The sequence below is a fragment of the Paralichthys olivaceus genome, chromosome 22 (assembly GCF_024713975.1).
Source record: "Paralichthys olivaceus isolate ysfri-2021 chromosome 22, ASM2471397v2, whole genome shotgun sequence".
Classification (NCBI taxonomy): Eukaryota; Metazoa; Chordata; class Actinopteri; order Pleuronectiformes; family Paralichthyidae; genus Paralichthys; species Paralichthys olivaceus.
The window spans coordinates 2,546,727-2,574,202 of NC_091114.1; the positions used below are offsets into that span (position 1 = coordinate 2,546,727).

Consider the following 27,476-nt stretch of genomic DNA (forward strand, 5'->3'; position numbering starts at 1 on the left):
GAGATGTCATTTCAATTGTCTAAATGGGGTGATTATGAATTTAGAGACTTCCTGAAGTAAATTAAAAAAGGTAAACTAAAGAGAGGTAGCATATGGTCAATGGATTACATTTTAAATGATTTAAATAAAAAAGTTATATACATTTAATAGAATGTTAAAATCAATCACATTTTCTATGTGTCGATATGAGTTAATGACATTTCTAATAATCATATACATTTTCTTCTTCAGCTTTCTGTCCCTTTAGCATAATGTTTTTTTTAAAAATGGGTAATGTTGAGTTGGACATGTCAGCAAGGTCATTTTTTTTAAACCTGATATAAATTTCCCAGATTACCAAGTGATCTGTCCCAGATTATCAAATTCACTGAAAGCTGTGCCATGTCTCCTCGGAGTATATCTCCATTCTTTCTTCTGGTGTGGTTAGAAAACAAGTATTACAGAAACGTATGATGTGTTGATCCAATGTGTTAAACAGATCTTGGAATTAGTTGCAGAATTCAAAATTTGTATCTAATTATCCTTTATTTATTTACTTAGGTATGTTTATTTGTAGTGTTTTTTGTCATCATTTTTATCAGAACTGTTAGGAAAACGCACATACCTGTCCTGTTGTACATGCCGAAATACCTTGGATGTCTCCTAGTGGCTGTCTTCAGTACAGTGTATATCACAGACATGGACACAGACAACAAATTAAAAGCCATCCAAGGACACGGCTGAGTACAAAAAGACAGGTCTTTCATTTAGTTTTTAAAGTGATGATTGCCATCAAGAATACTTAAGTATGTTTATGTCATGGACTTGTAGTAAAAACACAAACAATAAAATTAATCATTCATCGTTCATTTCAACCTCTTGTCATGGGGATCATAAACGAGCCATGAATATATAAGTGATAAAACCACAACTACTGAAGTACCCCCTCAGCCTACAGCTATCACCTCTCAATAAAATCATTACCAGATTATTTCTACTTAAATCTAATACATACTTCCATTTGAAATGTCTTACAGTTCCCTTATAGTTCCTCACAATGAGGATATATATATCTTATAGTTCTTCCCTAATGCAGAAGTTTTATTTTCTCTTAAAATAAAGATGCACAATGAAGTAGTTGACACCCAGCTCTGTTCAACCAGGGTTTCCTTATAGCAGCAGCTGATGAACCATTAAAGCACAAGTCCTCATGTGACCACAAAGAAAAAAAAAATCTTTATTTCTTTTCTTATCAAGATACATTAAAGGATACAGAGACATTGGAATAAAAAACACTTGAGAAAAACTTTCAATTTTAGCATGTTTGTCTCTCCGCCATACAAAAATCAACACCCTGTCCCTTTTGAATGTTGCCCTTGGTTCAAATGACCAGTCCCCCCACCCCCCACCCAATGAAGGAGAGCAATGTTTCACATGTACAGTAGCCTATTAGAGCCATCTCCACAATAAGGAGAATTACACATTTTAGCTGTAAAAAAAAAAAAGTTTCCAATATGCCAGTTTTCCACTTTTCTTTACAATGATTAGTATTTGCTACAAAGTCAACACTTCAGTTTCTTTCTTTTTTGGGGGGACAAATATTACAAAGCCCACATTGGGACCAGACTTGCTTATAAAACCAGAGTAGCCCCTCGCTGTTTTGAGGCTAAGGAATACACAGGAATTATAATTATCCAATTAACATCTTACTTTTAGTATTTACCCTTTCATAATGGTACAGACAGGGGGAACTAAAACAAACAAAGCAAATGAAAGCACAAGTTGACACAGCTAGACTCCTTTCATCATCAAACCCAATCATAATCAGAAACATCACTTTTGCTCCGCATCATCAAACATTACAGAAGAAGATTAAGGCCATGGGGGGAAAAAAAATCTGAATCAATGAGAAAAAGTACGCATTCAACCTCAGACTCACTTTGCTTTTTTTTTTTTTTTAATTCATTTTTAAGAACAAATTTTGGCCCCAATTGTCTTCCAAACATTTACATATTGCGCTTTATTAACAGACTTTCATCAACTGACCAGTAACGTAACTGCAACGGTTTCATTCAAACCAATTAAAACACTACATTTTCAGAAATGCTGTGGCTCAAGTCCAACATTAGCTCAGGGTGAGAACACCAACCTTTTACCAACATTATGGCTTCACTTTGGACTCAAACATAGTACCTCAAAGCCAAATGTGTTCTCTCAGCATCGCAAGTCACACAGTAACTCGTGCAAATTCATGGTTACCACAATCATCTGAATGTCATTAAACACAACATGCTTCCCTCCTACAGACAATGATTCCAGACTGGCTGCTCAGACTCCTCAGGGTGAGGTGGAGAGAACAGGAGTCAGGGTACGTCTCTCTTCAAACGGTCTAAAAGTGGATACAAAACCTGGCAATCGAGTGACAGGCGATGCAGCTTGACTGCAACAGCAGCCCATGTTCACTTTCTTTAAAAATGACCACTGTGTGCCTTGTGAAGGTTCACACAAGTATGGAAGATTATTAGTCACAAAACTATCAAGTGAGCACCAAACAAATTTGAGCCAGGATTAACATCAGGCTCTACGAACAGTAGAAAAACCACATCGGTAAAATCACGATTCAGTAAAAGAAAAAAAAATATCACAACAACCACCACATTTTGTGCATTCTCATTCAACTGGCTCTAATTGTCCACCCGTCAGTTAAGATGCTTCATGTTGTCAATGATTAGCATTGACAGGATGTGTGGTTGTTAAGACCATCTGTTGAAATAACCTGATTAGAATTGAAACGATTAGTTTCTTAATCGATTACTTGATCAGCAGTAAAAACCAATTAGCAGAATCATTGATAATGAAAGTGATGGTGAGTTGCAGTCATGACTCCGGCACTACTTACACAACACTGTCTCAGTGGAGCTTTAAGCTGTGAGCAAAGAAACTCCTGCTGTTAAAATACTGTCACTATCTCCTGCCAACTCAAAACATGTAATAGACTCTACATTCTGTCCTCACTTTGTCTACAGTTGTGTTCTGTACTCACTTGTGCCACTGCAAACTCTCAAACCTAGACTTTCACACTTCTCAACTTGTTTTGTGCCCACTCAATATTTTTGACACTGAAGGACTTGCACAAGATGGAGGATGCAGGTGGGATGAACCAGTGGGGGTAGGCCGGAGCTGTTCTAACACCAGTAACGGGCTCCTGACTGATGATGGGAAAAGCGGATGAGTTACAGGCTCATTAAAAACTTAAATGTTGGCAGGTGGATCGAACACTGAAGTCAGCTCTGTCAACCTGACAAGTGAGCATGTGCACAGCCTACGACTGACAGTTGTCAGATTTTCCCTGATGGAATGGAGGAGACGATCATACGAGTAAAATCTACAACTCAGATCAAATAAAATCTCCTGCCTGTTACAGCTGTCCCACACTGAGTCTCCCATTGCCATCCTCCCACACATTCTCCTCACATACAGTGGGCACACACCCCTTCAATGATGCATATATTTACACAAAGATAGCGACATGGGAGGAAAAACAGTGTGCTTCATCACCATTGTTTCAGGATGAGAAATATCATGATTTAAATTACACATTTAAAAAACAGGCGGCATTTAAAAGGGGAGCAAAGTAATTCATCAGGATCTGGAATAAAATACTACAAAGCCCAAGGTATTGAGTGAGTTTCAGTGAGGTGATGTGTGTCTATTTTGTTTATTACGATGGAAATGTACAGTCACGTAAGTGCTTGTGTGTGTGTGTGTGTGTGTGTGTGTGTGTGTGTATGTGTGTATGTGTGTGTGTGTATGTGTGTGTGTGTGTCACATCAACTTTTGGGAAGTAACAGAGGACTACAGAAAAATGACACTGAAAAGAGGGAAAATAAAAAATCTACTGGTATGGCGTACTGTGCTGCCTGTATTTGACAGCCTGAGCACAGACCCTCCCCAACACCCTCCCGACCCCTGTGTCCTGTTAAAAGACCCCCGCCCCTTCCATCATCCCCCTCAGTCCTCCAGGACGATGGGTTCGCTGGTGCTGGAGGGGAGCAGGGGCATGGCCAGGGAGCGAGGGGGTGGTGGCAGCTTGATCCGGACCAGCAGATGAGGTTTTCTCGCTGCCCGACGCATCTCTGACTGGGTCAGATGTTTCCTCAGAGCCCTGGGTGAAAGAAACCAGCAGGAGAACAACATCATGGTCTGTACATGAAATGTGAGTGTCTGGGGGGTAGTTTAAAAAGTTGGTGGGAGCCTCAACCGGTGTGTAGACATTTATTGTCTTCTGGTTTTGGGTGTGCATGCTTTCATATACTTTCTGTAAAAAAAACGAGCGATTACAGTGGCACAGTAGTGGAGCAGCATGTCTATGATTAAGTGAACTCAATAAGTGACAGACTTATTTTGGCTCATTAGTTTTTCCTGAAACAAACTGTTTAAATGATGGTTGACCTGCTGTTGTTGCTCCCACATTTCAGGAGCAGTTTTTATCTACTGGCTTGATTACGACCCAACTGCTGGTTTTTCTCACCCTGCTGGAATACTATAAGTGATGTGACTGTGTTGTTCAATGATGTCAGTAATTTATGTTTGTGTGTACTATGTTATTGTAACTTTAACAAAAGTTGGAATAAACCTGATTTTCCAGCTCTTACAACATTCTGGACGGATATGATATAACAAATATGAAACAACTTGTTTCTTAGTGAGTTTCACAGGAGCTGGATGGAGATTATTGTTACAGGCTAGCCGTTTCCCCGGCTTCCAGTCTGAATGCTGAGCAAGCTAAATGGCTGCTGGCTGTGCAGAGATGAAGCTATGCTTTAGGTAAGCATGAAGCCTAAGCACAGGGTCGAGAATTCCTAGTTTAGTAGGTGAATGCGAGTCTCGCTGCGATTACACCACCAAAACGCTAGTGGCGGTAGAGTTTCTATGCTGGTGTTGAGTGTCTTCCGATTTCTGGTCCACTTATTTACAAATTCTGAGTTTGTTGGACCATGCGGACCATTCATACAGCTTGTGGACTGCATCGCCTCGACCCATAGTTAAATTTTGGGGGAGGTGCATGTCAGGACACAGCATAGGGCTCTGCGTAGGGTACACGTCTACGCTTAGGCTACGGCGTAGCTTTGACACTGAAGCAAGAATTGGGCCTTATGGCCTCATGCAAGCTGATCTGTGTTTAGAAAAAGTGGGGAGTAAATGGTGGTGGTCTATATCACAACAAACTACAACAATTTAATTCAGTGCCATCCATGAAAGCACAGTTAGTGTATATAGACGGATGGCAGGTGCAGCGCAGTTTATTTTACTGCCAGAGACAGCGAAATGTACCTAGTGTCCTTTGTAGCCACAAACACCACAGGGTTGGGAGCTTCGCCCTGGCTGACCTTCTGCCGCTTGATGACCGACTGGGAGGTGGTCCTCATACCTGAAGTATACGGCCTCCCATTGGCTGGGTAGGGTACTCCTGTAGCCTGTGAACCAATGAGAAACAAAAATAGTTGATCACTCATGTGGTTCATTTGAGCAACCACAGCAAGTAAGTAAAGTTGCTTATGTGAAAATGACAAAAGATAGGCTAAGATTGAATGATATGGCCAGGTTTACTTTGAAAAATCATTAAGTTGCAAAGGAAAATGTGCTGAAGTTGAATTTCAACAGTCACAGAGAAGTTGGGGTGTTCTACTGTAGCCTATGTGAGCATATTTTATTTAAAGATAAGCAACCCATGCTGGAGTGTGTGAGAAATACTGACGCTGTCGAAGCCCCTCTTTCCCAGCAGGCTTTGGCCCACTCTAGGCTGGCTGGCCTGGTTCCTGTTGATGGGTGTCGGGGGTCCTCTGGATGCCTTCAGTTTCAGAGGAGCTGAGATGGCTACAGAGACACACAAACAAATAATCAGACTAGAGGACAGATAAGGCAAGAGTAGCTGTTTGGTATTAAGAGGGTTGTAGAAAGGAGTGGTGGTATCGTGACGTGCCCTTACCTAAATCCTTCACTATAGTGGCCAGTGACGGTCGAGGCACCACTTTGGTCTTTAGAGGTGTTTTTGTGGCTTTCGGAAGCCTGATCATACCTGAACAAAAACACATGTCCAGTCAGTCACTGACGTACAGCACATTTAGACTCAGAATGGACTAAAGACATTGCATTGGGAAACAAGTGAAAATCTGTGTGCACATACACTCAGCCTTGACCGCATTGGAGTTGATGGAGGCGTAGGGTCGCCGTGCAGCGCGGCGAGGCTGCAGGATGTCCTCACACACCCGCCGAGCGATACGGGTCAGCTTGGTGGTCTGCAGGATGAACGTCTGGCGGTTTTTAGCCAGCAGCTTTGCGCGACCCTCATTGCGGGTGAACGGTGACATGCCCTGGACCTCCTGGCGTGTCATGTGACCACGGGGCCCTGACTCCTGGACAGAGAAGGAGGGGAGTGACCAAGAGGGATTTAGGGTGCATGGTTTATTCTGTCATGTTTTTAACCAATGTAAAACACCTAAGAAGAGATCTGAGAAAAAGGAGACTTACAGAGCCACTCCTGGCAGCGCCCTCTAGCTGTGTGGGGGTCTTCAGGCCCCCATACTTCTTCCAGTAGATCCAGCAGGAGGCACATAGTCTGCACTGCATGTTGGGAGGCCCCCAAGCATACCACTGAGGAGACTGGGCCGCTAGGTTAGAGACAGGGCAGTTTATGTTAGGAGGGCATCTCTAGATGTTGTGCTGGTTTATAGATGGAGTGTTCAAAAATAAGTCTGCAGCTTCATTGTGTGGAACTCAAGAGACACAGCAATAATCTGCTTCACTCTTCCAACATTGTACACTTGTAATCCATTGTAGTTAAAACACCATGTCCATGAACTGTTGATTGTGAAATGTATGTGTCTGCATTAGTCATAACAGGAAATGAACATTCATTTTGTCTTTGACCACTGACGATAAAAGCAACTCGAGTTTAGCAGTACGGCGATATGTTGATATATTTTTGTCAATAAAAAAATAAGTAAATAAGTAAAATAAGTAAAAATAATTATTTTCTTCTCATATTAAGAGGATATAGAGGAGGTGTTGTTCTACAATAAGTCTTGTTTCCATTCTTTTCTTCAGCTCTCCCATCCTGTGTGTACTTACTGTGGCAGCTCTCACAGCTGAGTCCTTTCTGAAAGCCTGTGGCCCCGTTCATACCAGGCTTGCTTCCAGGAACCATGATCTGATTGGGGTTGGGTTTGGTGCTGGTTAAGAAAGGGGAGGACAGAGAGTTATTTTGGCGGCAGTTCTAACTCAAGGTAGATGTGTGGTGTAGCAGTTGACAGTAATACTCACTAGGTGGGGATGTACACCTGCTTCAACTTGCTATCTGCCTCGGCTGCCTTTAGTCGTTTCTGATTGAGAGAAAACATTTGAGGTTTTTGAGGAACTAGATAAAGACACATTTCAAAAACCAATTTAAACAGGGATTCTTGTTACTTAAGGATGGGCTAGGTCCTACCTGTTGGATGTAGCGGTCTGTAGTCTTCCACATGTAGTAGAACTGAACCACACTGGCTAGTGACTTCCAAGGTAACTGAGGAATAAAACATCCATTGAACACAAATCCTACATAAAGAATGTGTACAATACAGCTCAATTAAGTCCACATTGCTGAAGTTTAAAGGATTTATCAGCACTATTAAAGTATCCACATCTATGGTGTAAGAGACAGTGGGAAAGCTTACAAAGTCCTGACGAATGTCGTTGAAGTCTTTCCCGTATTTCTCCAGAGCCTCCTCAAACAACATGGCCTCTGAGGCACTCCATTCCTCCATCTCATCTCGGCAGAGCACTGGACCTCCCTGAGGGACGAGGGTGGACATGGCTTTTGCCAGGTCATAGCCATTTTTCTGCAGTGTGTCCATTGCATGGAACTGAGAGATGGTACAGACAACATTAGAGCTTAATCATCCAAGACAGTACTTTTCATTGGGCAATAATATTGCCATTAGAGATTTGTCATTCCGTTTGAACAACACAATTTTGAACATTCAGAGTCTAGGAATGTGTCAAACCACTTTGTCATAGTTCCAAATACAGTAATGTAATTTTACAATGGTAAGGAGCTTGTTAGAGCCCTAGAGCTAAAAACATTTTGTTGAAGGTCTGTATGAAATTGCAGTACCCGCATTCAATTTAGGCAGTAAACTGTCTCTCTCTCATCACATAATGATCAAATTTGTTGTATGTAACCCCATCACACAGTGTTTATCTTGACTGTAAAAGACACAGACCCGATCAAAACTGACAGAAATAACCACCTGTCAATATACAGTATACTTCACCCTGCAGGATAAAATATTTACATGATAAAGAAAATTGAAGATTTTTTTGGTGTTAACTAATAATTCAGGAGTTGAACTTAACAATTAGTGTAATTTACTATTAATAAAATTCTGTGCATCTAATTAAGAGAGAACGGACCTGGGGCTTTTGGGAGATCTGGGGCACAGGAACACCCCTGCTGTTCCTGGTTTGTAATCCAACTTGTATACTTTTACACTATGTACAAATGTTTTCAGTGAACTAGTTTGGCTGTTAATATACAGGAGTGGAGTTTACTGTTGTTAACTATACAGAAATAACACAAGACACATGTCATTTGAATGATAACCTATTTCAAATAAAACATAACAAACAGTGAATAAAATTGCTTTCTTGTCACCTTTGGGCCTCTATTCCTGTTATACAAATAATGTGTTATTATTTCTAAATACTTTCAATATGGTCTCACCAGTGTGATGTCTCTGGAGGCTGCTGCTGCACTCATATGAAGGCTGGGCTGGCGGATGGAGCTGCTGCAGTCCAGGGCCCGAGCAAACGTCCCCACAGCTCTGAAACAAACAGATACTGGTTACCATCACCGATCTGTCTTCCCTTTCCTTGGAACAGGGAAATACCGCCACTGTTTCAACAGTAATGTACTGAATGTTCGGTAAATGACCACTAGTGGGAGTGTTTTGCTAATGGAACAATTTATGGATAGCAGGGTGATCCCGTCCAAAATTAACACTGTAGATTTTATTAAAACAAACATGATACACCATCAAGCATCGTCTGTTATACTAAATACATATTCTAATGCATTTTTGGTAAATGGCACTCAAAGCACTTTAGAGTCTTGCCACACACACACATTCATAATCAGCATCTATGTACAGCACTTACTCTGTCATATATTACTCATATACTATTGGCAAAGCAGTCAGGGGTAAATTGGGGTTCAATCCCAGGACACTTCGGCATGCAGAATGGGAGAGACAGATGACATATTTCCTATAAACTCATGTGTGTAATAACACAACAATCTTAGGTTAACCTTCCACAAATTATGTTGTATGTTATATACTGTAAAAAGTATTTATTTTAAAAAGATCATCAAAATTGTCCTTTCTTGGATTTTTTCTAGAAATCTGCCCTGCTGATGGTAGAGCCAGACATTGTCATGGCAACACGATCTAGAAATGAAGATGCAGCAACTGGGTGACAGATGGTAGGGGAGTATTACCTTGCCACCACCAGAAACTGGTCGATCTGAGGGTCTTTGAGCTGGTTGTTGGGGTCCCACACCTTGGTCTCCAGCTTCTCCTGGATCCGGTTATCTGATTCACCTGAGATGAGCAGAAACTGGTTTCAACATCGTCTACTCGGCATTCAGGAAAATCAACTCTTTACTGTTCCACTACTCTTTCTATGGGTAGAAGTAGTGACTGAATTCAGGAAGCATTTGTTTGCTTTCTATCTCCACCCACCCTCGGCTAGCTTGTCAGGGATCTCTGCCTGGTACTTGGAGCCCACACGGATCTCGCCCTGATCTGCCAGCAGAGTCTTCTGGACAGGGTCGAACACCAACGAGTAGAAGAAACAATCCTGCACAGAACATACAACACATTACAGCTGTGTGCCAAACAATGGTGTTCCTCCAGTATTCCAGTGTCTTTGTTTTTTATTTTGTCAGGTCAAACTAAGAATAAGTGGGTGCCATAAGTGCCAGATGGTGTCTTACCTCCTTCTCCAGGTAGCCAACCAAAACATCTGTTTCATTGAGGAGGGTGACATTACATTTTCCCCTGAGGAGACAGTGAGGAGACATTCAGAGACAAGGATGTCCACGACAACAATGAATAGACTTTCCACAAAAACAAGGTTTGATAAACTATATTTCATACTACAATATTGCAGGCAGTATAGAAAGCTGCCCTTCATTTTATTGAGAGCTAAAAAAGGAGGGCCAGCCCTTCCTAGAAAGGAAATGGAATGACCTTCACTGGGACACAACATATCATCGTTGTAATATCTGTGCATGGTTGGTGTCAAGGTTGAGAGAAAAGTTCCGTCAGAAGCTCCTGTGAACACATACCGTATGTGGGTAGCAGGTAGAGATTCAAACTGTCGAGACAAGAAGAGCTCTCTATGCTTGAGTTGGTGTTTCTGTTGTTCAGACAGCACTGGTTGCTTCGACTCCTCTTCAAATTCTCCTACAAAAGCAAACATCATCACATGACTTTACACACAGCCATCATACATACAAACATATTCACGGGATTCAAAAGTGTCTTGTAGGCTTAGAAGTCTAAAACTGATTTTCTGACTGGTAGACTAAAATATATTAAGATTAATGTTGCTCAAAAAGTATCTGGTGTTTTTGCCACAATCTGCTCATATTGTGGCCCCCTGGTGGCCACGGGACATGAAGCAGCTTCTTAATTCATCTTCATCAGGTTAACAAAAACTTGCAGGACTGATTTGAAATAAAAATTCTGGTGTCATCCACCAGGTGTGAAAGGATCAAAACCTCTTTCCTCAACATATTTAACTATTGCAACACAATTTTGTCTCTGTACAGAATCATAATTTATATTTACAAAGTAACATCAATGAAAGCGTCATAATGTTCATGTACAGCTGAGAGGATGAATTCCACCCTGGGAAGGAAAATTTGAGACACAGATCAATAAGATTATAGGGTTTGAAAATATATATTTATAATACTAAGAGATAGGGATTATAAGATCCTAAAAACAGTCAACCTTGATATTTGTCAGGCTAAGTTGAACAATATAGTGAGTTATACCAGGAAACTGTATTAATCTTCTATTTTAATTGGTCGGGTATTTCATTCATCCCTCATTCACCACTATCAAGTTATTGTATTCATCATTTTCTGAAGAGTTGTTCAGGATAGAAAATGACTAATATCTATCTATAGATTTATGTTGTGATATATATATTGACATGTAAAGTGATAATAATTATTAACACATCTCCCACCTTTATTCTACAGTAAACAGCAGAATCACACTGTTGTTACATAGCAGGCTAATATACCAGAGAGTGCTTGACTGGCCAAAGCAGTGCCTTGCCACATGATGCTGCATTATGTCAAACATAGAAAAAGCCAATCATTTTCCCTAACACTATGAAATATATCCTGGAAAATGCATATGGTCTATATTTCAGTTCCATATAGATCGATTGTTGTCCCAAAAAATATTTAAGACTGTGTAAAACATATCGTCAAGCTGCAGTTACATTGGAGACATGTTTCTTCATTACGAAATACAAGGGCATGGAGTTTACGAGCAGTTGGCAAAAGTTTAAAGGTCAATTTATCAGAGAGAATATTTGGACTGTGAGCTCACTGGTGTGATTTCGTGAATTAAAAAAAGAGTTTTAGTGCACTTCAACTGTTCCATCCACCACAATACAGCCCCACCCACGCGGTTATTAATGGCCTCACATTGATATAATGCTACTCTCACACTAATTAAGTCATGAAGAAATGTGAAAAAATTTAAGCCACAGGCACCTGTGTGTGTGTGTGTGTGTGTGTGTGTGTGTGTGAGATTCTGCATTCTCAATTTCAGGCGGGTGAGTAATTTGTTGCAAGCTGGAGGGGAGGGACTATATCGCTCCATCTATGTGGACTCCGCCCCTGCACTCAGCCACAGGAAACCCTGTCAGTGAGGGCAAGGAGGGAAAGAGCGAGAGATAGCGAGAGATAGCGAGAGAGAGGGACGGTACCTTTAGCCACACCCCTTTTCTGTTAACCTCTCAACTCCCCTCCCCCCTCCTCCTCCTGTCCGGCTAGTCCCTGCCAGACAAAGTAGGAAACCCTGTGTACCAAACCTGAGGCGCCCATCCCCCCTCCCCCCTAACATGTATCCCCAACACACAATCTTATTGACTTAAAGCGCACACACGTACGCACACGCACACACACACACGCATGCACACACACACACACACACACACACACTTTATTTGCTCTGACGAAGACGCTAGGCAAGTCAGAATTAACCCGTTCTGTGGCCCTCAGGGACAGATCAAGGGCCTTTTGTTCTGCACAAAGAATTGATGTGAGTGTAGAAGGAGGAAGAAGAGGAGGGGAGCAGAGATGAAAAACACGAGGCAGATAGAGCGAGGTTTATTACAAGTGAGCAGCAGCAGAGAGAAGGCGCCTGTTCACCTACTCATCACTGGCACAGGATCATAACAATCTTAGCCAGAGCTGAGGAGTGTCTCATAAAGCAAGACAGCCATGTAGGACCATGTTTACTTCAGGCTTAAGTCAGGCTACTTTCATATCAAGGTATAAGTAAAGTATAAGTTAGAATATAAACATATCCCTCCAGACTAGCCTGGTCCAGCTTAGCTCTACCTGACATTACAGTCGAGCTAGCAAACAGGCTGTTTTATCCCAAGTTCCTCCCAGCAGGCCCAGAGTATGATGCAGGACAAAGTGCATATTCAAACTGCTCCAAATAAGAAAATACATGATCACCTTAATTTAGAGCTCAGACCTTAATCAGTATCCTTCCTCTTCCTACAGAGCTCAGCAGGTGTCTTATTTGTCATGGTAAAAATCATGCTCCCAAAGGAATTATTTACATGCATGGATTGTTGCATTACAAAATTTCCTCTCACAAATGACTAAATCTGGCTCGTGAATCAATGGAATGTTACACGATATAGAGATATTGTCTAACAACAGATGATAAAAGATCACAATAATTTTGTAAAATCCTAAATATGATCATCTATATTAATACAAAAAAACAGCCCTGAATTGCATAAGTTCATGTTAATTAGCTTGTCAGTGGTCTGATGACTACATTATTCCACAAATATACACCAGAACCATTAGCATGAAGGATTTAGAGGAACCAAAACAATGACTAATATGAGGAAGGATTCAAAAACTCTCAAGATTCATCGTAGAAGTTATTTCAATTTCTTCTCCATGATTGCAATACAAACAACAGGACTACACTATTCCCATTATAAACTAATATGACAGAAATGTGAGCTTGCATGTATTCAATGCAATATCTTGCCGGCTAGTGAAATGCACTTTGGCCAAAGTGGAACAAACATTTGTGTCTGATGATCGTGTGTTTGGCCACATTTCATTGGCTTCCTGGGTCTTTAAGAATTGACGTTGATATTGTTGATGATTACCTTCAAGGCACCCCATAGCTTGGCTCCCTATTATATTTTAGACCTTCTGATCCCATATGAACATTTGCATAGCTGGAGATCCTCACTGTTACAGAGACCAGCCTAAAAACTTAAACACCCTAAAAACCTTTGCAGTCAGGGCTCAGAAGAGAAGACCCCTGGAATGAATTGTATGCGGAAGTTACAAGTTGTTTTGACTATTTTATTAATACTGGTAGTACTTCATAACATATTTATACCAGAAAGCCTTTCTTGGTTTTATCTGAGTTGTTTAATTATTTTATAATTTTATCCACTGATAAAAGTACTTCAAAAGCCATTCTCAATTTCATCTGTGGTGTTTATTTGATTGATTTGTTATATTGTCTAATGTTAAGTGTTTTGTAAAGTGCTAACTAAATAAAGTATTGTTATCTTTTTTATTATTAGGATTAAATGTTACCCTCACTGGACAGCACCAGAAACACTAGTTGATTAAACAAATTAATATTTTATCGGTGTACAATGAACAGTGAACTGTTGTGTCACAAATGTTGGCAGCCACCCACTTCTTGCTGTTGCCCTGGCAGAAGGAAGCGCCCATGCTAATGCACGGATGTTGCAAAGGTGCTAACTGGGACAGATGACAACTGCTCATACCAGCAGACTTTGGCAGTATTTTGATGTAGAGAATTAAAATGTCGTTGTATGGAGGCTGTAAGAATAAAAAGCTGTATAATCTCAGCAATGTGTATGTGGATGCTATTTCGCGATCTAAAAAGACTACTGGTACTAACTTGATTAATGTAAGCCAAAATAATATAACATTTTTACCCTTAGATCCCGTTATCCTGATTACAGTTTAATCAATTATGACTGTTTTCTTATTTTTAGACCAGTCAATTAGTCTAAATTCTAAATTCCATTTAATCGTCCATTGTGTGTGTGTGTGTGTGTAGATGTCTTTGTCTGAAGTACTGCAGCCCAAGAGTAGGGAGGGGGAGTGGGTTATAGTGTTGGGGTGGGGGTAATGAGTGAATGTGATTAGGCTTCAGTAGTCTGCATGCCATTAGCACCAGCCCACTACCTCCACCCTCCCACCTCCTTGGCTCTCTGATCACACACAAGACACAGACAGGGCTCACAGGCTGATCAGTGTAGGGCAGGAACAATGTAGTGAGACATTATGAGAGGATATTATTGATACAAAGGTTTGAAAGAATAAGAAATTCTTTCAGTCATTTATTGGTGGTGTATGTCTGTGAGATGATTTGGAAATGGCCCTATCAGATTCACAGGCATCAGTTAGGCTACATCCTTATACGTTTTTATTTTATAACAGCGTTTTAAAACTAAAATGATCTCTGTCTACATGTGTATTGTAATGTCTACATAATTATCCCCATCCATACTAACTTGCAAAGAACGTCACATGAACATTTAGGTGCACTGGGCATGTTTGTGTAAACCTACTCTGTTGTAGGTTGCTTACTTAATCTGCTTGATTACAAACACAATTTGTTATCTAACAAGTCCCTTTACTAAAAGCTTTTTGCAAACTATCCTTTAAGCACTGAGCCTTCTTTGTTCGGTTTATCGTCAGGTGGCAACCAACATCAAGGTGTATTAACCCCATCTACTGTGGTCATCTCCCTTTTCTAAAAATCTATTTAATGTATATAAAAAAACTAAATGAATTGAAATGCAAAGCGATGGTCTTCTAATAACCCTGAAACGGGCCTTGGTTCAATTTCGATCATAAAAGCTAAAGAGGTGCTTTGAAGCTTTTATATGAAACACAATGAGGAACAGGTTCAGTAAAGGCAGTGAGCTACAGTATATCATACTTGCTCTCAAGCTGAAGGCTTGTGGGCCGAGCAAAAAAGAAGAAGGAGGCTTGAGCTCTGTGGTTGCTACTCACTTGCATTGCTGTCAGCCAGAGTGTTGAGGTTGCCAGAGATGTCTCGCCTCCTGAACAGACACACCACCTTTGCCTCCACATTTCCATTGGCTGTCTGTAAATGGAGAATCAGTGGTTAAAAGTTAGCACCGTAATGAATCACTAGTTTAACTTCCTGATATTGAACAATAATATGGAAAGTCTAAGCTTTTGCAGCATTACTCATTTCTCCAACTCCTTAGCCATGCTGGTTAAATTCACTGCTAAGGAGTTTTCAGCTGTCGTGAAAAGTTTAGTAGGGCTCAGTTTCATTGACATTAGTGGGTCCAAAGACAGTTTGGATTCTCACCATATCATTTGAACCAGCCTAGATATATTGTGGTCAAAAACCAAGCAATCCACCCTCTATATATACACCTACCACTCACTGAACTCAAATGTCATTCAAAATCATTAAAACACTAGCTTGTATGACCTTTAAGTCTTTTTAACTGATCTACAGTTTGGGATTTATGTACAACTTCCAGGGCCTGATTCTGCCAGTTAGAGCCTCTGACACATCTCTGTGGGACACGTCTCACAGGAGATGGTACCTGCTCACCACAGTTGCATAGAGCGAGAACAAGTGTTCAGGGTACAGCTTGTAAATTAAATGATAATAATAATCTTTATTCAAATAGCACTTATCAAAACATGGTAGCAAAGTGCTTCATGCATAAATCAAATAAAAGCACAAAGAAAAAGACAGAATAAAATGAAGTTAGAATGGTACAAAAAAATTAAAGAATAGATGGATAAAAACAGAACTCAGGTAAAATCTAGGAGAGCAATACGAAAAAAAAACTAAACTGACTCCGCCTGTTGAATTTCCTCGTGCAGGAAGTTCGAAAGACTCTGGACAGTTATCTCAAAGGCTCAGTTCCCCTTAGTCTTTTGTTAAGTTAGTGAAAGATAGAAGACCCCCTGCCAGAGGATCTCAAAGTGCTAATAGGCTTATACAGGGATATAGTGCCTTATAGGTAATTAACAGTACCATAAAATAATTCTAAAATGTATTGGAAGCCAGTGTGAAGAGGCTAAAACCAGAGTGATATGTTCAAACCTGTTAACTCTGGTTAATAGCGTGGCAGCTAGATTCTGTACATCTTAAATTTGACCCTTGTGGAATTTCATACTTAAACTTGTAATATGGCTATTATAGGACACACAGAATTTTCTATCTGTAAGATAGGACTTGATCTAACTCGGAGCAGTACCTGATACACCCACCGGTTTCCTGAGCCTATCTAATAAGATGCAGTGGTCAATCGTATCAAAAGATGCACTTAAATAAAAATGTAATTTGAGAAGGGCATTCTCTGTGCTGTGGAGCTGACGGAAGCCAGATTGGAACGTTTTAAAAAATGGCATTTAATTCAACAGCGTAAAGCAGTTGCTTAGCCACAATGTGTTTATTTTAGAGATAGAAGGTAGTTTTGAGATGGTCTCTAATTTTCTACAATCTTGTGATTGAGCTGAGGCTATTTTTGAATTGGCTGAACACTAGTGGTTTTGAAGTAATTTGGTACATGACCTATTGATAATGAACTGTTAACAAATGATAGTAACAAGGGCCCAGAAAGAGGCATCATTCTGCTCATTGCAAGTAAGTGTATCATCAAAATGTTTTTTAGGTCATTTAAAGTTGAAATAGTTGCAAAATGTAACTGTAAAGTATGGCCATTATGCTAAGTCTCATGTTGTATACCTATTTCTGTGGCTACTAGAAAATGACCATAGACTGCAATTTTCAGATGTTTTTTCTTACACTGAGTATTTCTGCAACACGACCACTATGAGGCAGTGACTTGTATGGAACAGACAGTATTCTGTACTGATCTTATAAAGTAACTTACTTTGTTTTTTCTCAACAAAACAACTCAGAAATCATTTTTTTAAGTTTCCATTATCACCTGGTAAGACAGTGTAACTGCATTAAACCTTAGTAAAGACCAGAAACGAAACACTATGCATAACCTGAGTGTATATAATGCACAAAACAGTCACAGTTGCATGTTGTGGTTGCCTTCAATTGTCATACTGTAAGAGCGTTAGTTTCAGTTTGCATTGCTTCAAAGAAACATGGCTGCCTCGGTAAGGACCTGCTCTTTGTCAATATAAAGTATTGAAATATAAAGGGCCCATGCAAGGGTAAAGAAAATATTATTTTATATTCAATTTATAGGCGATGTTGAGGTTCTGAATTGGAAAGTAGAATTGCCCAGAAGCAGCATAGCCTATCATCCCAGTTACCTCAGTGATATAAATCCAGATTAAAAATTGTGACACATGGCTGTATGATGTGCAAATTATGTCCATAAGTGTCTAATGTTGCCTTTCTTCATCTCAAGTAGGGATGTCGGTCTCATTGTCAACCACAGAAAAATGGTAGTACGTCAATAGATGTTAATGATTTAATTACCATGATTACTGTGGTCCTGTAGTCAACACACAGGCACGCAGGTGCGGCAAGTACCATGGATTGGTTATGTGTAGTAAAGACACTGAACAACTGATGAGCTGCTAGTGCTTTGGCAATGATCAGCAATAGCTTGGATCCACTGTCACCAATTTGCCGGTGTTAAACAGATGCTTACATTATGTCCTGACTTTCATAAGTTTGGTGTTGATATCTGCACTTAACATTATAAGTTGTCAACAAGTCTCTCTCACCATAAATGATGCACAATGCAGTAGACTCACACAGTGAGCTGAAATGAAACAAGTGCACAAAAACGTTAATAAAATTTTTTTCCGCTTTGGTTTGTCTCTGGAAAAAGGAGGGGGAAATGCTGCTGTTTAAAACCACTTTGTTTTCTTCTTTATCAATTTCCCAACATAACTATGCAACATTGTTAATTATATTTGTATGAAGTTCAATAATAGCAAGTAGCCTACCTTTTTCTGAAACGGGGAACTGAACATTGGCAAATACTGCAATTAAATTGACTCTTATCAATATTCCATGATATTCTGAATAAACTAACAAATTGGCCAATATTATACAAAAACTTTTGAAAAAAAATATGAACACTTTTGTATATTTGATTTACTTGGGTTAAGTTTATGTTGACTCCTGCATCAAGGGAACATTTTGTTGCAATAAAGCCTCATCTTTGAAATGTAATTTCATATGGTGTTAGTAATATTATTGTATATATTATTGTATTTGTTATCATCATCATTTAAGTCTGCTGTGTGGGAACACATTAGTTTCACAGTCACTATTATGACGACAGGCAAAGATAAGTGGATCGTACAAAAGCAGACATTGCACAACTGCAATCGTATACGTAGCTGGTAGCACATCGAACATGCCGACTCATTTGAAATTGCATCACCAGAGTGATGTCCCAATAACACTAACATTAGAAATGAGTTCAGTGAAAACCCAGCTCCTCGCAGCATTAAAACTGCCGCTTGCAAATAATTCAGACCGTGTCAAAGCAGTAACATGCAACATAGGTGTTTTTATAGTAGCTGATGTGCGAAGTTTCCTCTTTTCTGCATTTCAGCCAGCAGGTCATACCAGCCCTTTATAAAAAAGCTGTCCCTAGCATGAGAGTGTTCTCCAGGGCAAAGACATTGTTAGTACCAGCAGGGCCATCCTCTACACCCTGCACATGGACAAGTTAAAAAATATATATATTTAATAATGATAATGAATAATGATCATAATTATACATTACAATATCTGTGCATTTTAAGCAGTTAATTTTCTACATGCTGCACATCAATGGATATATATTTTATGATTTTTATTTATTCAGTTATTTGAGAGACTTTTTTATATTTTTATTTTACTTTTGTAAAATTTACTTAGGTAAGAGAGTAGTCTGCTCAGTTAACCAGGGTTGAAGAAAAAAAAGAAAGAAAATGTTTTGTGTTGCTTGTTTCTACTGTACCGAAAAAGTACCAAACATTGACCTCAAAACCGAGGTACATACCGAACCGTGATTTTTTTGTACCGTTACACCCCTAATAATTATTAATAGTAATTACTTGTGATTTGAAATGTTCACACTGTTATAGCTCCAATAGCAGTATATCAATGGACTTATATGTCAGATTCACACTATATCCACATCATCTGCATTATCTACTCTTTATTTGGACGTGGGTTTTTTTTTTGTGATGCTGCCATGTAACTACATCTCAGCTATTAACTTGTAACAAACAGGAATTGTAAAAAAATAAAAATACAAAAAGATCTATGTAAAACATTATACTTTAAACGTGAAAATAGAACCTTTAAACCAATTATCAGCAAACTTCAGCCTACTGCTGGGCTGTTTATGCTCCCCTGCTTCTGCACTGAGATTCTCCTCACTCAGGACTGTGTAATCAGTATTGTGGGTAGATGACTATGTATGTGGCCTTTGTTGTGTGATGCCACCCCGTGCTCTTTTTATCTAAAGGTTAATGTTATCAAACTTCTTCCACAGCACTGAAGATGTCACTTTTCCTGGATCCAATTCCTCCTGTTTATATGGTAAATAGTCTGTATTTATACAGAGCTTTTCAAGTATTGATGACCACTCAAAGCACTTTACAGTACAGTATACTGCCATTCACCCGTTCACACACACATTCACACAATGAATCTATCGGCATGCAGATGGGGAAGACTGCATCAACATCAATATTAGTCATTCTCAGACAAGGACACCACATGATCAGTTGACAAGTTAAAACTATGCTAACAACACCTGGAATAAAGAAAACATTTGTGAAGTTGTTTCTTAAATGTCTATTTTTCACACAGGCCACGGTTCACACTGATGTCAATGTAACCTGCATGCTAACAAAGTTTAACGGGAGTGCGGCTGTGGCTGAGGGGGTGGAGCCGTCGTCCTCTAACCAGAAGGTCTGCGGCTTGATCCTAGTCTTCCTCATCTGCATGCCAAAGTGTCCCTGGGCAAGATACTGCACCCTGAATTGCCCCTCGTAAAAAAATAAGTGTATTTGAATTGGTGAATGGCAATAAACTGTTAAGCGCTTTGAGTGGTCATCAGGACTAAAAAGCGCAGTATAAATACAAACCGTTGCAATCAGATTTTCATCTCCCTCACTCCCACCCGCACTGGAGTGTTGAATATTTGCAGGACATTTTCACTGCAGCTTTGGAGCCCCAGAAATGTTATTCAGCCCTAGAAAGTAGCAACAGGACATATGCAGTGACTCCATCTTCGTTCCACACAGGGCCTAGAGAGCAGGCCACTGTCTCCATTACTTTTCATTCATTGGGCTGAACAGCCATTAACACTCTAGATGATGCAGTCCTCCTGGTGCTAAGCACAAGCTCTTCAATGTAAGAGTATTACATAAATGAGCTTAATCCTTTGACTGGGAAACAAGCCTGTGTCATATGCTACTGCGGTTACATAAGTGGTTGTCGTTACTCGAGCTATGGTTTGCAAACGTGTGTTGAGGACTGAGGGAAATGGTGTTTGTGTATAGTGTGTTAAGTGGAATTATATCTGACGTGTCCTAACATACATTTTTACTGATGATATTTGGCTGTGGTAGGAGCCACATCTGGTTGGAGAGTACAGCTGAGCAATAAAACATTATGAGATCATTTAAAACAATGTTGAAACATGTGATGAGACTGTTGAAAGATGAGGAGAAGACAACCAACCTTGTTGAGCTCTTCAATTCTGCGGATCAGGTAAGGGTTGCTGGATGAGTTCTCAAAGTACACATAATCTGGAAGAAACAATAGAAAATAAAGATGTGACAAGGGAAATTAACACATCCAATACATGACCAGCCCTCATAAAATTACTACTAGCTGTATTGAATATTCTGCTAATAATATACTTTACTAGAACAGCCATAAATACATGTCTGCTTGACACTATGATAGATACCTCCACATCTTAGCTGTTGAATCACATCAATTCTGTGAATAATTTGTGGGTGTAATGTCAGAACTGAAAAGATTTTGGCAAACTGGATGGACAGGAATCTATTTAACCTGACACACAGCTCTTACTGGAAGCTGGCCCATACAACTCTGAGAAGCTGTTAGGATAGCCACACACTGAAACTTGAACTCCATGATAGCTGTTGATCCAAAGACAAGGAATTAATATATTATCCATTGGTGTAATGTGTAAGGTATTGTCAGGGGTTAGAATCATATACAAGTTCTAACTACAGGTCACATGCCACATCACATGTACCTGCTAACAATCTACAGTATGTAATCAAATGCTAAATCCACACCAACACGTTTTTATTTTAAACAATCTCTGTCCGGACAAGCCTTTAATCTCCATATTGTAAACCCATTCTAACGCACTTGAAAACGCCTATGACTTGACCACTCATGTAGAAATCTCATGTATATAATCAGAAGTTATTAGGACCCGTCCTTTACTTAAAGGGATTATTATCCATTTTGTTTGGTACACTCTCAAATTTATGAGGCATACACCTCCCATTGACACATACTAAAAATTTGCAACATTTTGTGCACACACTTTACCTGCCTCACACAACACAAGACCCATACAGCTAGGACATTTGACTTAGAGTGGACCAGAATGATCCTGATAAATAACTAAATAAATATCATTGCCAATTTGTGTCTGAAGAGCAACAGCGAAGAGCAGACACACAGACTGCAGACAGGAGAGAATTTCTTCCCGCAGATTATCACACGTTGTTCCTTTTAACGTCATTGCTGCAGAATAAGCAACACTCCACTGATACAGCAAAGGCTTTAATCGGTTTTTTCTACCATTTTAAATTACTTTTGACAAGGAGGGTTATGCAGATGGGCCTACTCACACTGCTAAAAAATACTAGAGGTAAAGAAAGTTAAGAGCAGACACGACAGTATTAGCAACATTCTGAGCAGGTTGTAAGGGTCAAAGTCTGACTGCTAAAACCGAATTAGAAAGTGAATGTGGGTGTCTGACGTTTGTGGCAACTGTGCCATTGTTTGACAAGATAAATTATCCAGGCCAAGATATTGGCCAATGTTGTCAAAAATTCCAAAGTCCAGTCAGTCATAGGCCGTGTGTGACACCGTCACACTGTACCAGCAGGCCTTGGGTTCCTCCATCAAATCCACAACTCATAACAGGCCATTCTGCTAACCACAAGCAATCATCCCCTCACACAGATCTTTTTCATTTGCAGCAGAATTAATGTGGCAGAGGGGAACAGATCAATTGCAGCATGTTTGGAAGGTAATGTAAAGATAATTCACAGAGAAAGCTTTATCCTCATAATGCAGCATCAAATATCCAACAACCTAGTCGGAGGAAATCCAGGAGCTAAAATTATTCCCCTCTATTAGAGGGTATAAATAAGGTACAGAAGGTCATGTAGAGAAGCTCATGTAAACCACATGTTCCCACACTGCTGACTCGAATGTGCCCAAGGGGTCTGCAGTCTCAGGGTTACTATTCATCTTAAGCTAACTGAATAACTGCAGTCGACAAACACAGTTGAAAGAAAATAGAATTGGTGTTGATTGTAATATTTGATAAAAATACAGCTTGACCTTGAATAGTATTATCAAGTGTGAATTGTGAAATGTTACATCAGTGAAGTCATGAGAGCTCAACAGGCTGCTCCTGTAGTGATGGCATCAGGGTCAGAGTAGGAGATTGAGGATGTTTGCATCATGGTCTTGGTTTCAGAATTATTACACCCTAACTTTGGATATGTGGGCAGATGATCACCACAAAATTCCAACACTTTGTGTCACTTTGCTTTACACCTTGAATCTAATATCTGAATGGGACCATACATCATGCTAAATGACTTATGACCTCAGATGAGCCCTCATGGTTCTACCGTATGTGCTGAGCACAACTTGTCTTTCAGGGGGAGGTGTAAAGAAACAGCTGTTTATTGCTCTTTCTCCCTCCCATTGGCTTGAAATTAGGACTGAAAGGTTTGTTTACAGTCAGAAAAACCAAGCAGACTAAGACAGTGACATGTCCTGTCTCTGATCTCCTCTGTGCTAGTATCAGTGAAGCACCTGAGCGAGAAAGAGAGATATTTACATCTGCCCTGAGAGATCCAATCACAAGCGGCCAGCAGTCAGTCAGTGTGTTCACATCTGGCATTAAAATGCGTCCTAAATGTGTCTTCTCTGACCACTTGTGATCGGATCTCACTTCCCTACTCTACATGCAAATTACCACGTATATATTTGCGTTAGTTAAGACGAAACAGAGTTGTTTTGAGCGAGTTTGGAGAGGTACAGAGACGAGTTTGGAGAGTCTGAATGAATCTCGTGCAGCTGTGAAGAAAGATTTTACCAAAAAGATGAAAGTATTGATAATTGTGTGGTGATCACTGCTGATATTGTGACAGTGGTTACAAACAAATCAACAAGAAGAGGAAAAAATACTTTAATTGGTAATGAAACCGCAGCGGCTCAGAAGACACCAGCTGAGTAGGACGTCCTTCATTGGTGGCCCAGGACGGATTTGCGTTCACACTGCTAAAAGAATGTGGACAAATGCGGCCAAGACCACCTCTGAATGTCGTCTGGCATGATTGGATCCCTATCTGATCTATTCACACCTGTATTTAGAGCTTTCCACTTGTGATCAGATCACAAAAACCACATGTTAATACCAGGTGTGTACAGTGCCAGAGACAAGAGAGAGAGTTCACGTGTCTGTGTTGTAGGGGTTTGTTACCTGTGGGAGACACTGGTGAATTAAACCCACTATGCTGGACAGAGAGTCTAGTGTGTGACACTATGGGGCAGCCTAGTGTGTGGCGCACTGACAACAACTGAAGTGGACTACAAAATGAAACAACCACATCTCCACCCTAGGACCTGTATCCCATCTGCATTTGAATTTTATGTGGGGAAAGAATGTTATTATAATGCAGGTGGAATGAGACTGCAACCAGAATGCAGTTCCACCAGCCAAACTACTTCAGGACATGTACAGGTAGGTAGGGCTGTCCAATTGGTCAATATTCCTCATAGGGATTTTGGCCTACAATGATTATGACAAGAAAATAATCAAGACAACAATAACTGTGCCACACTGTTTTGGTATGACGCCTTGCGTTATCAAATCCAACTTAGCTGTTTACCCTACAGCAGTGCACTTTCACCCTCCCTAAAAGCTTACACTCACGCTCAACCAGGCTGAGGGCAAGGTTAGATCAACTCAGGGAGAGATGATGTAAAGAGAGCATTTGGTCAACTAGTAAAAAACGAATTCAGTTGTTTGGGAAAATGTTTGGGTTTTCAGGTAGTCCCAGTAGTTTGTTACATAGAGATGTCTGTAATACAAAGCAATTTGACCAATTTGCCTAATGAGCTGAAATTCAATCAAAGTGGTCTATGGCCAAACAATAAAAGGAAAAAAATAACAACAGTAAAGCCCTTTCAACTTGTTTCACTGCAACATTAATTATGGACACTCCTTTTTGCAATGGTGGAAATACACAACAACCTAGTTATCCAGTTTATCAATTAGTTTTTTTATTTGCTTCCTGGTTGATTTACATTTAAACTTCAAGGAAATCCCCAAGTTCAAAAGGCGCATGTTTCCAATGTCAGTAAGTAATTATGTTAAATAATACGTGATCTCCCCATTAAACAAAATAACAGTGATTAAGAGTTTTGCCATATTCAAGCTACGTAATGCTGCCTCTTCCTGTTATTTCTATAACCCTGATGTGGAAGTCCACTGGCTCCACCCTTAACATTTGCACTTTGAGATACCAACAAGAGTCTACATAACAAGATCACTAGTAAATGCCAGGTGTAAATGCAAAGTCCTGTGACCTGATGTCACATGATAGACATATACGACGGAATAAAACCAAACCAAATCAAGATGAATATATGACACATGCAAGTGTGCTAAATAGTTGAGCAAGAATAACCAATTAGTGATACCAGGGAATAACATCTGTTAACATAATGTAGACATAACATGTATGTTAATAACAGGTGGAATTGGTGGAAAAGCCAAATAAGCTAAAGCTATCAATGACACCAGATGTTATGTGACAATCTAAAAAAATGTGTTTTATATATTTGTCGTTTATCACTCTTTATAGCATTCTATTTGCATTTTTCCACACAGCATAGGCAGGAGACTTGCATATAGGCAATACAAACAAACATGTTGAAGACTGAGCATGACACAGAACAGAAGAAAAACACCAACTGACCAAGACAAAACCAGGAGCTTGTCTCTTAAAGAGGAGCTACCTCACATAGACATTGTTTGAGTTTGACTGACCACTGACCACTTTGCAAGCTAAGGTCCTTAAAAAACTTAAAACTCAACTAAACTCTTACCACCTATGCAGGAATCAGCTGAAGCCTACAAACCAACCACAGACTTGAACAACTTAGGCCCGAGTTACAAATTATCATAGGTATTGTTATGTGGCTATGAAAGATCAGATATAATCTCATTTCATAAAGCCCAACACTTAGAAAACCCCACTGTATCCATAACTCTCTTGGTGATTTGCTTTTAACTAAGTTATTTAGATTTAGCTCAACAAATTTAATGATAGCGACCATGACTTAAAATATCAGCTGTTGACAGCTTGAACTTATGAGTTCAGCCTTTAAACCTTGTACCGCTCAAACCCCCAGGCATTTATCACTCATCGCACCACTAGTTCACATGGAGTGCTTCCTTGTAGCTTTTGATGCAGTGTGGATTCCGCGTCAAGCTCCATCTGGTCCTCCCACAGGCAGGGACGGAGAGGCTCAGGAGGATATCAGTGGCTTTCTGATGAATCACCACGAGCAGAGATGGAGAAGGAAGGATTCAGACAGAGAGAGGATTTCTTGCTCTACTTAACACAGCGATGGGGACCGAGACCAGAGGAGCTCTGCTTTCTCGTTCCCAGTGAAGGAACACAACCTCACCACATTACATAATACTGGCTGAAGCACCAAGAGTGGGTTTACACTATGATGTGCTTGACATGACAGACAGGGAGGGAATTATTCTTTTATATTCAGGCAGCCCATCTCTTTTTCTTTCCCAATGGGATGAGGCAACGAAAGATCATGTTCCACCAGCACTGACATCAGAGTGTATCAATGAGAGGGATGGGTTCAATGGATCGATCAAAAAGAAAATATATAAATAAATAATGCGCTTGAGAGAAATCACACAATCTCCCCTTGAAAAAGACATCTCATCAATGTTAATGTATGAATATAAGTATTAGTGGGTATAGAAAAAAAAAAAAAGATCATAAGGGAGAAAGCATCTGCTGAGGCAGCTGTGTTTGTTGTGGACGTATGCGGCTGGAGTGGTGCAGTATGCAGGGTGCTAGAGGGTGAATGAAGAGGAGGAAGGCCTTTGACTAATCTCTGGGGAAGATAATGATCTTACATGCAGGCTCAACACTGTGCTTCTGAAGGACTGGTAATATAGGCGCTCACTCATACAGAACTGCCTGTACCAGGCAGCTACAACAAAGAAATCCTCATTGAGTGCAAAATCCATGGACACTTGCTTAAGGAATATTAACTCATTCTGACAGATTAATGTCTAACACCATTACTGGTGGGGTCCCTATCACCAAATACATCAGTTTTATCAGTTCTGCATTATAAAACCAAATAACGTAACCTTGTTACTGTGGGCTTCTTAAATGTCAATTTGGAAGCCATTAAATAATCATATGCTTGTTTCTAGCTGTAATATTATACGGGCTAGACTTAAAATTACACTGGGGATGGAGTGATGGAAGATGCTATCATCCATCGCTGATGACTGACAGTCTCACTCACACAAACACAGACACACAATTATGCTTCTTGTTCCAAATACTAAAGGTTGTGGTTCAAAAGTCTGTAAGCTCAGTTTATTGAAATGAATGAAATTGAGTGCAGATTTACAGTCCCCATCCCCAACATGAAATGCTACGATGTCGCACTCTGTTGGAGCTACAGGAACATTCGAGGTTGTGCAGTGGTGTTACACAGTGGTGACACGGACAGAAGTGTTTGGACACAGACTAACTGCAAAATATTTGATTTACGTCTGTCATGAAGTTAAATACTTTATGCTGATACATTTAGCCAGCAAAGCTCAGCACCAGCTAAAAATTTGAA

The 27,476-nt window shown here is 40.0% G+C and overlaps 1 protein-coding gene across 1 annotated transcript in view; it reads right to left on the reverse strand.

Annotated features, from left to right (window-relative positions):
• Positions 1–1,192: 1,192 nt before the first annotated feature.
• The window catches only part of mta2 (metastasis associated 1 family, member 2), a 29,291-nt gene continuing 3,007 nt past the window's right edge, over positions 1,193–27,476 (reverse strand). Inside the window, exons 2-18 of the mRNA XM_069518425.1 lie at positions 21,030–21,097; positions 15,371–15,464; positions 10,370–10,487; positions 10,016–10,079; positions 9,762–9,879; positions 9,518–9,620; positions 8,744–8,843; positions 7,695–7,883; positions 7,469–7,543; positions 7,303–7,361; positions 7,111–7,211; positions 6,511–6,650; positions 6,167–6,395; positions 5,969–6,058; positions 5,738–5,856; positions 5,314–5,456; positions 1,193–4,144 (exon numbers count right to left, since the gene is read on the reverse strand). Coding sequence (XP_069374526.1) covers positions 3,991–4,144; positions 5,314–5,456; positions 5,738–5,856; positions 5,969–6,058; positions 6,167–6,395; positions 6,511–6,650; positions 7,111–7,211; positions 7,303–7,361; positions 7,469–7,543; positions 7,695–7,883; positions 8,744–8,843; positions 9,518–9,620; positions 9,762–9,879; positions 10,016–10,079; positions 10,370–10,487; positions 15,371–15,464; positions 21,030–21,097 — 1,964 coding nt within the window. The 3' untranslated portion in view covers positions 1,193–3,990. The remainder of the gene's footprint in view (positions 4,145–5,313; positions 5,457–5,737; positions 5,857–5,968; positions 6,059–6,166; positions 6,396–6,510; positions 6,651–7,110; positions 7,212–7,302; positions 7,362–7,468; positions 7,544–7,694; positions 7,884–8,743; positions 8,844–9,517; positions 9,621–9,761; positions 9,880–10,015; positions 10,080–10,369; positions 10,488–15,370; positions 15,465–21,029; positions 21,098–27,476) is intronic.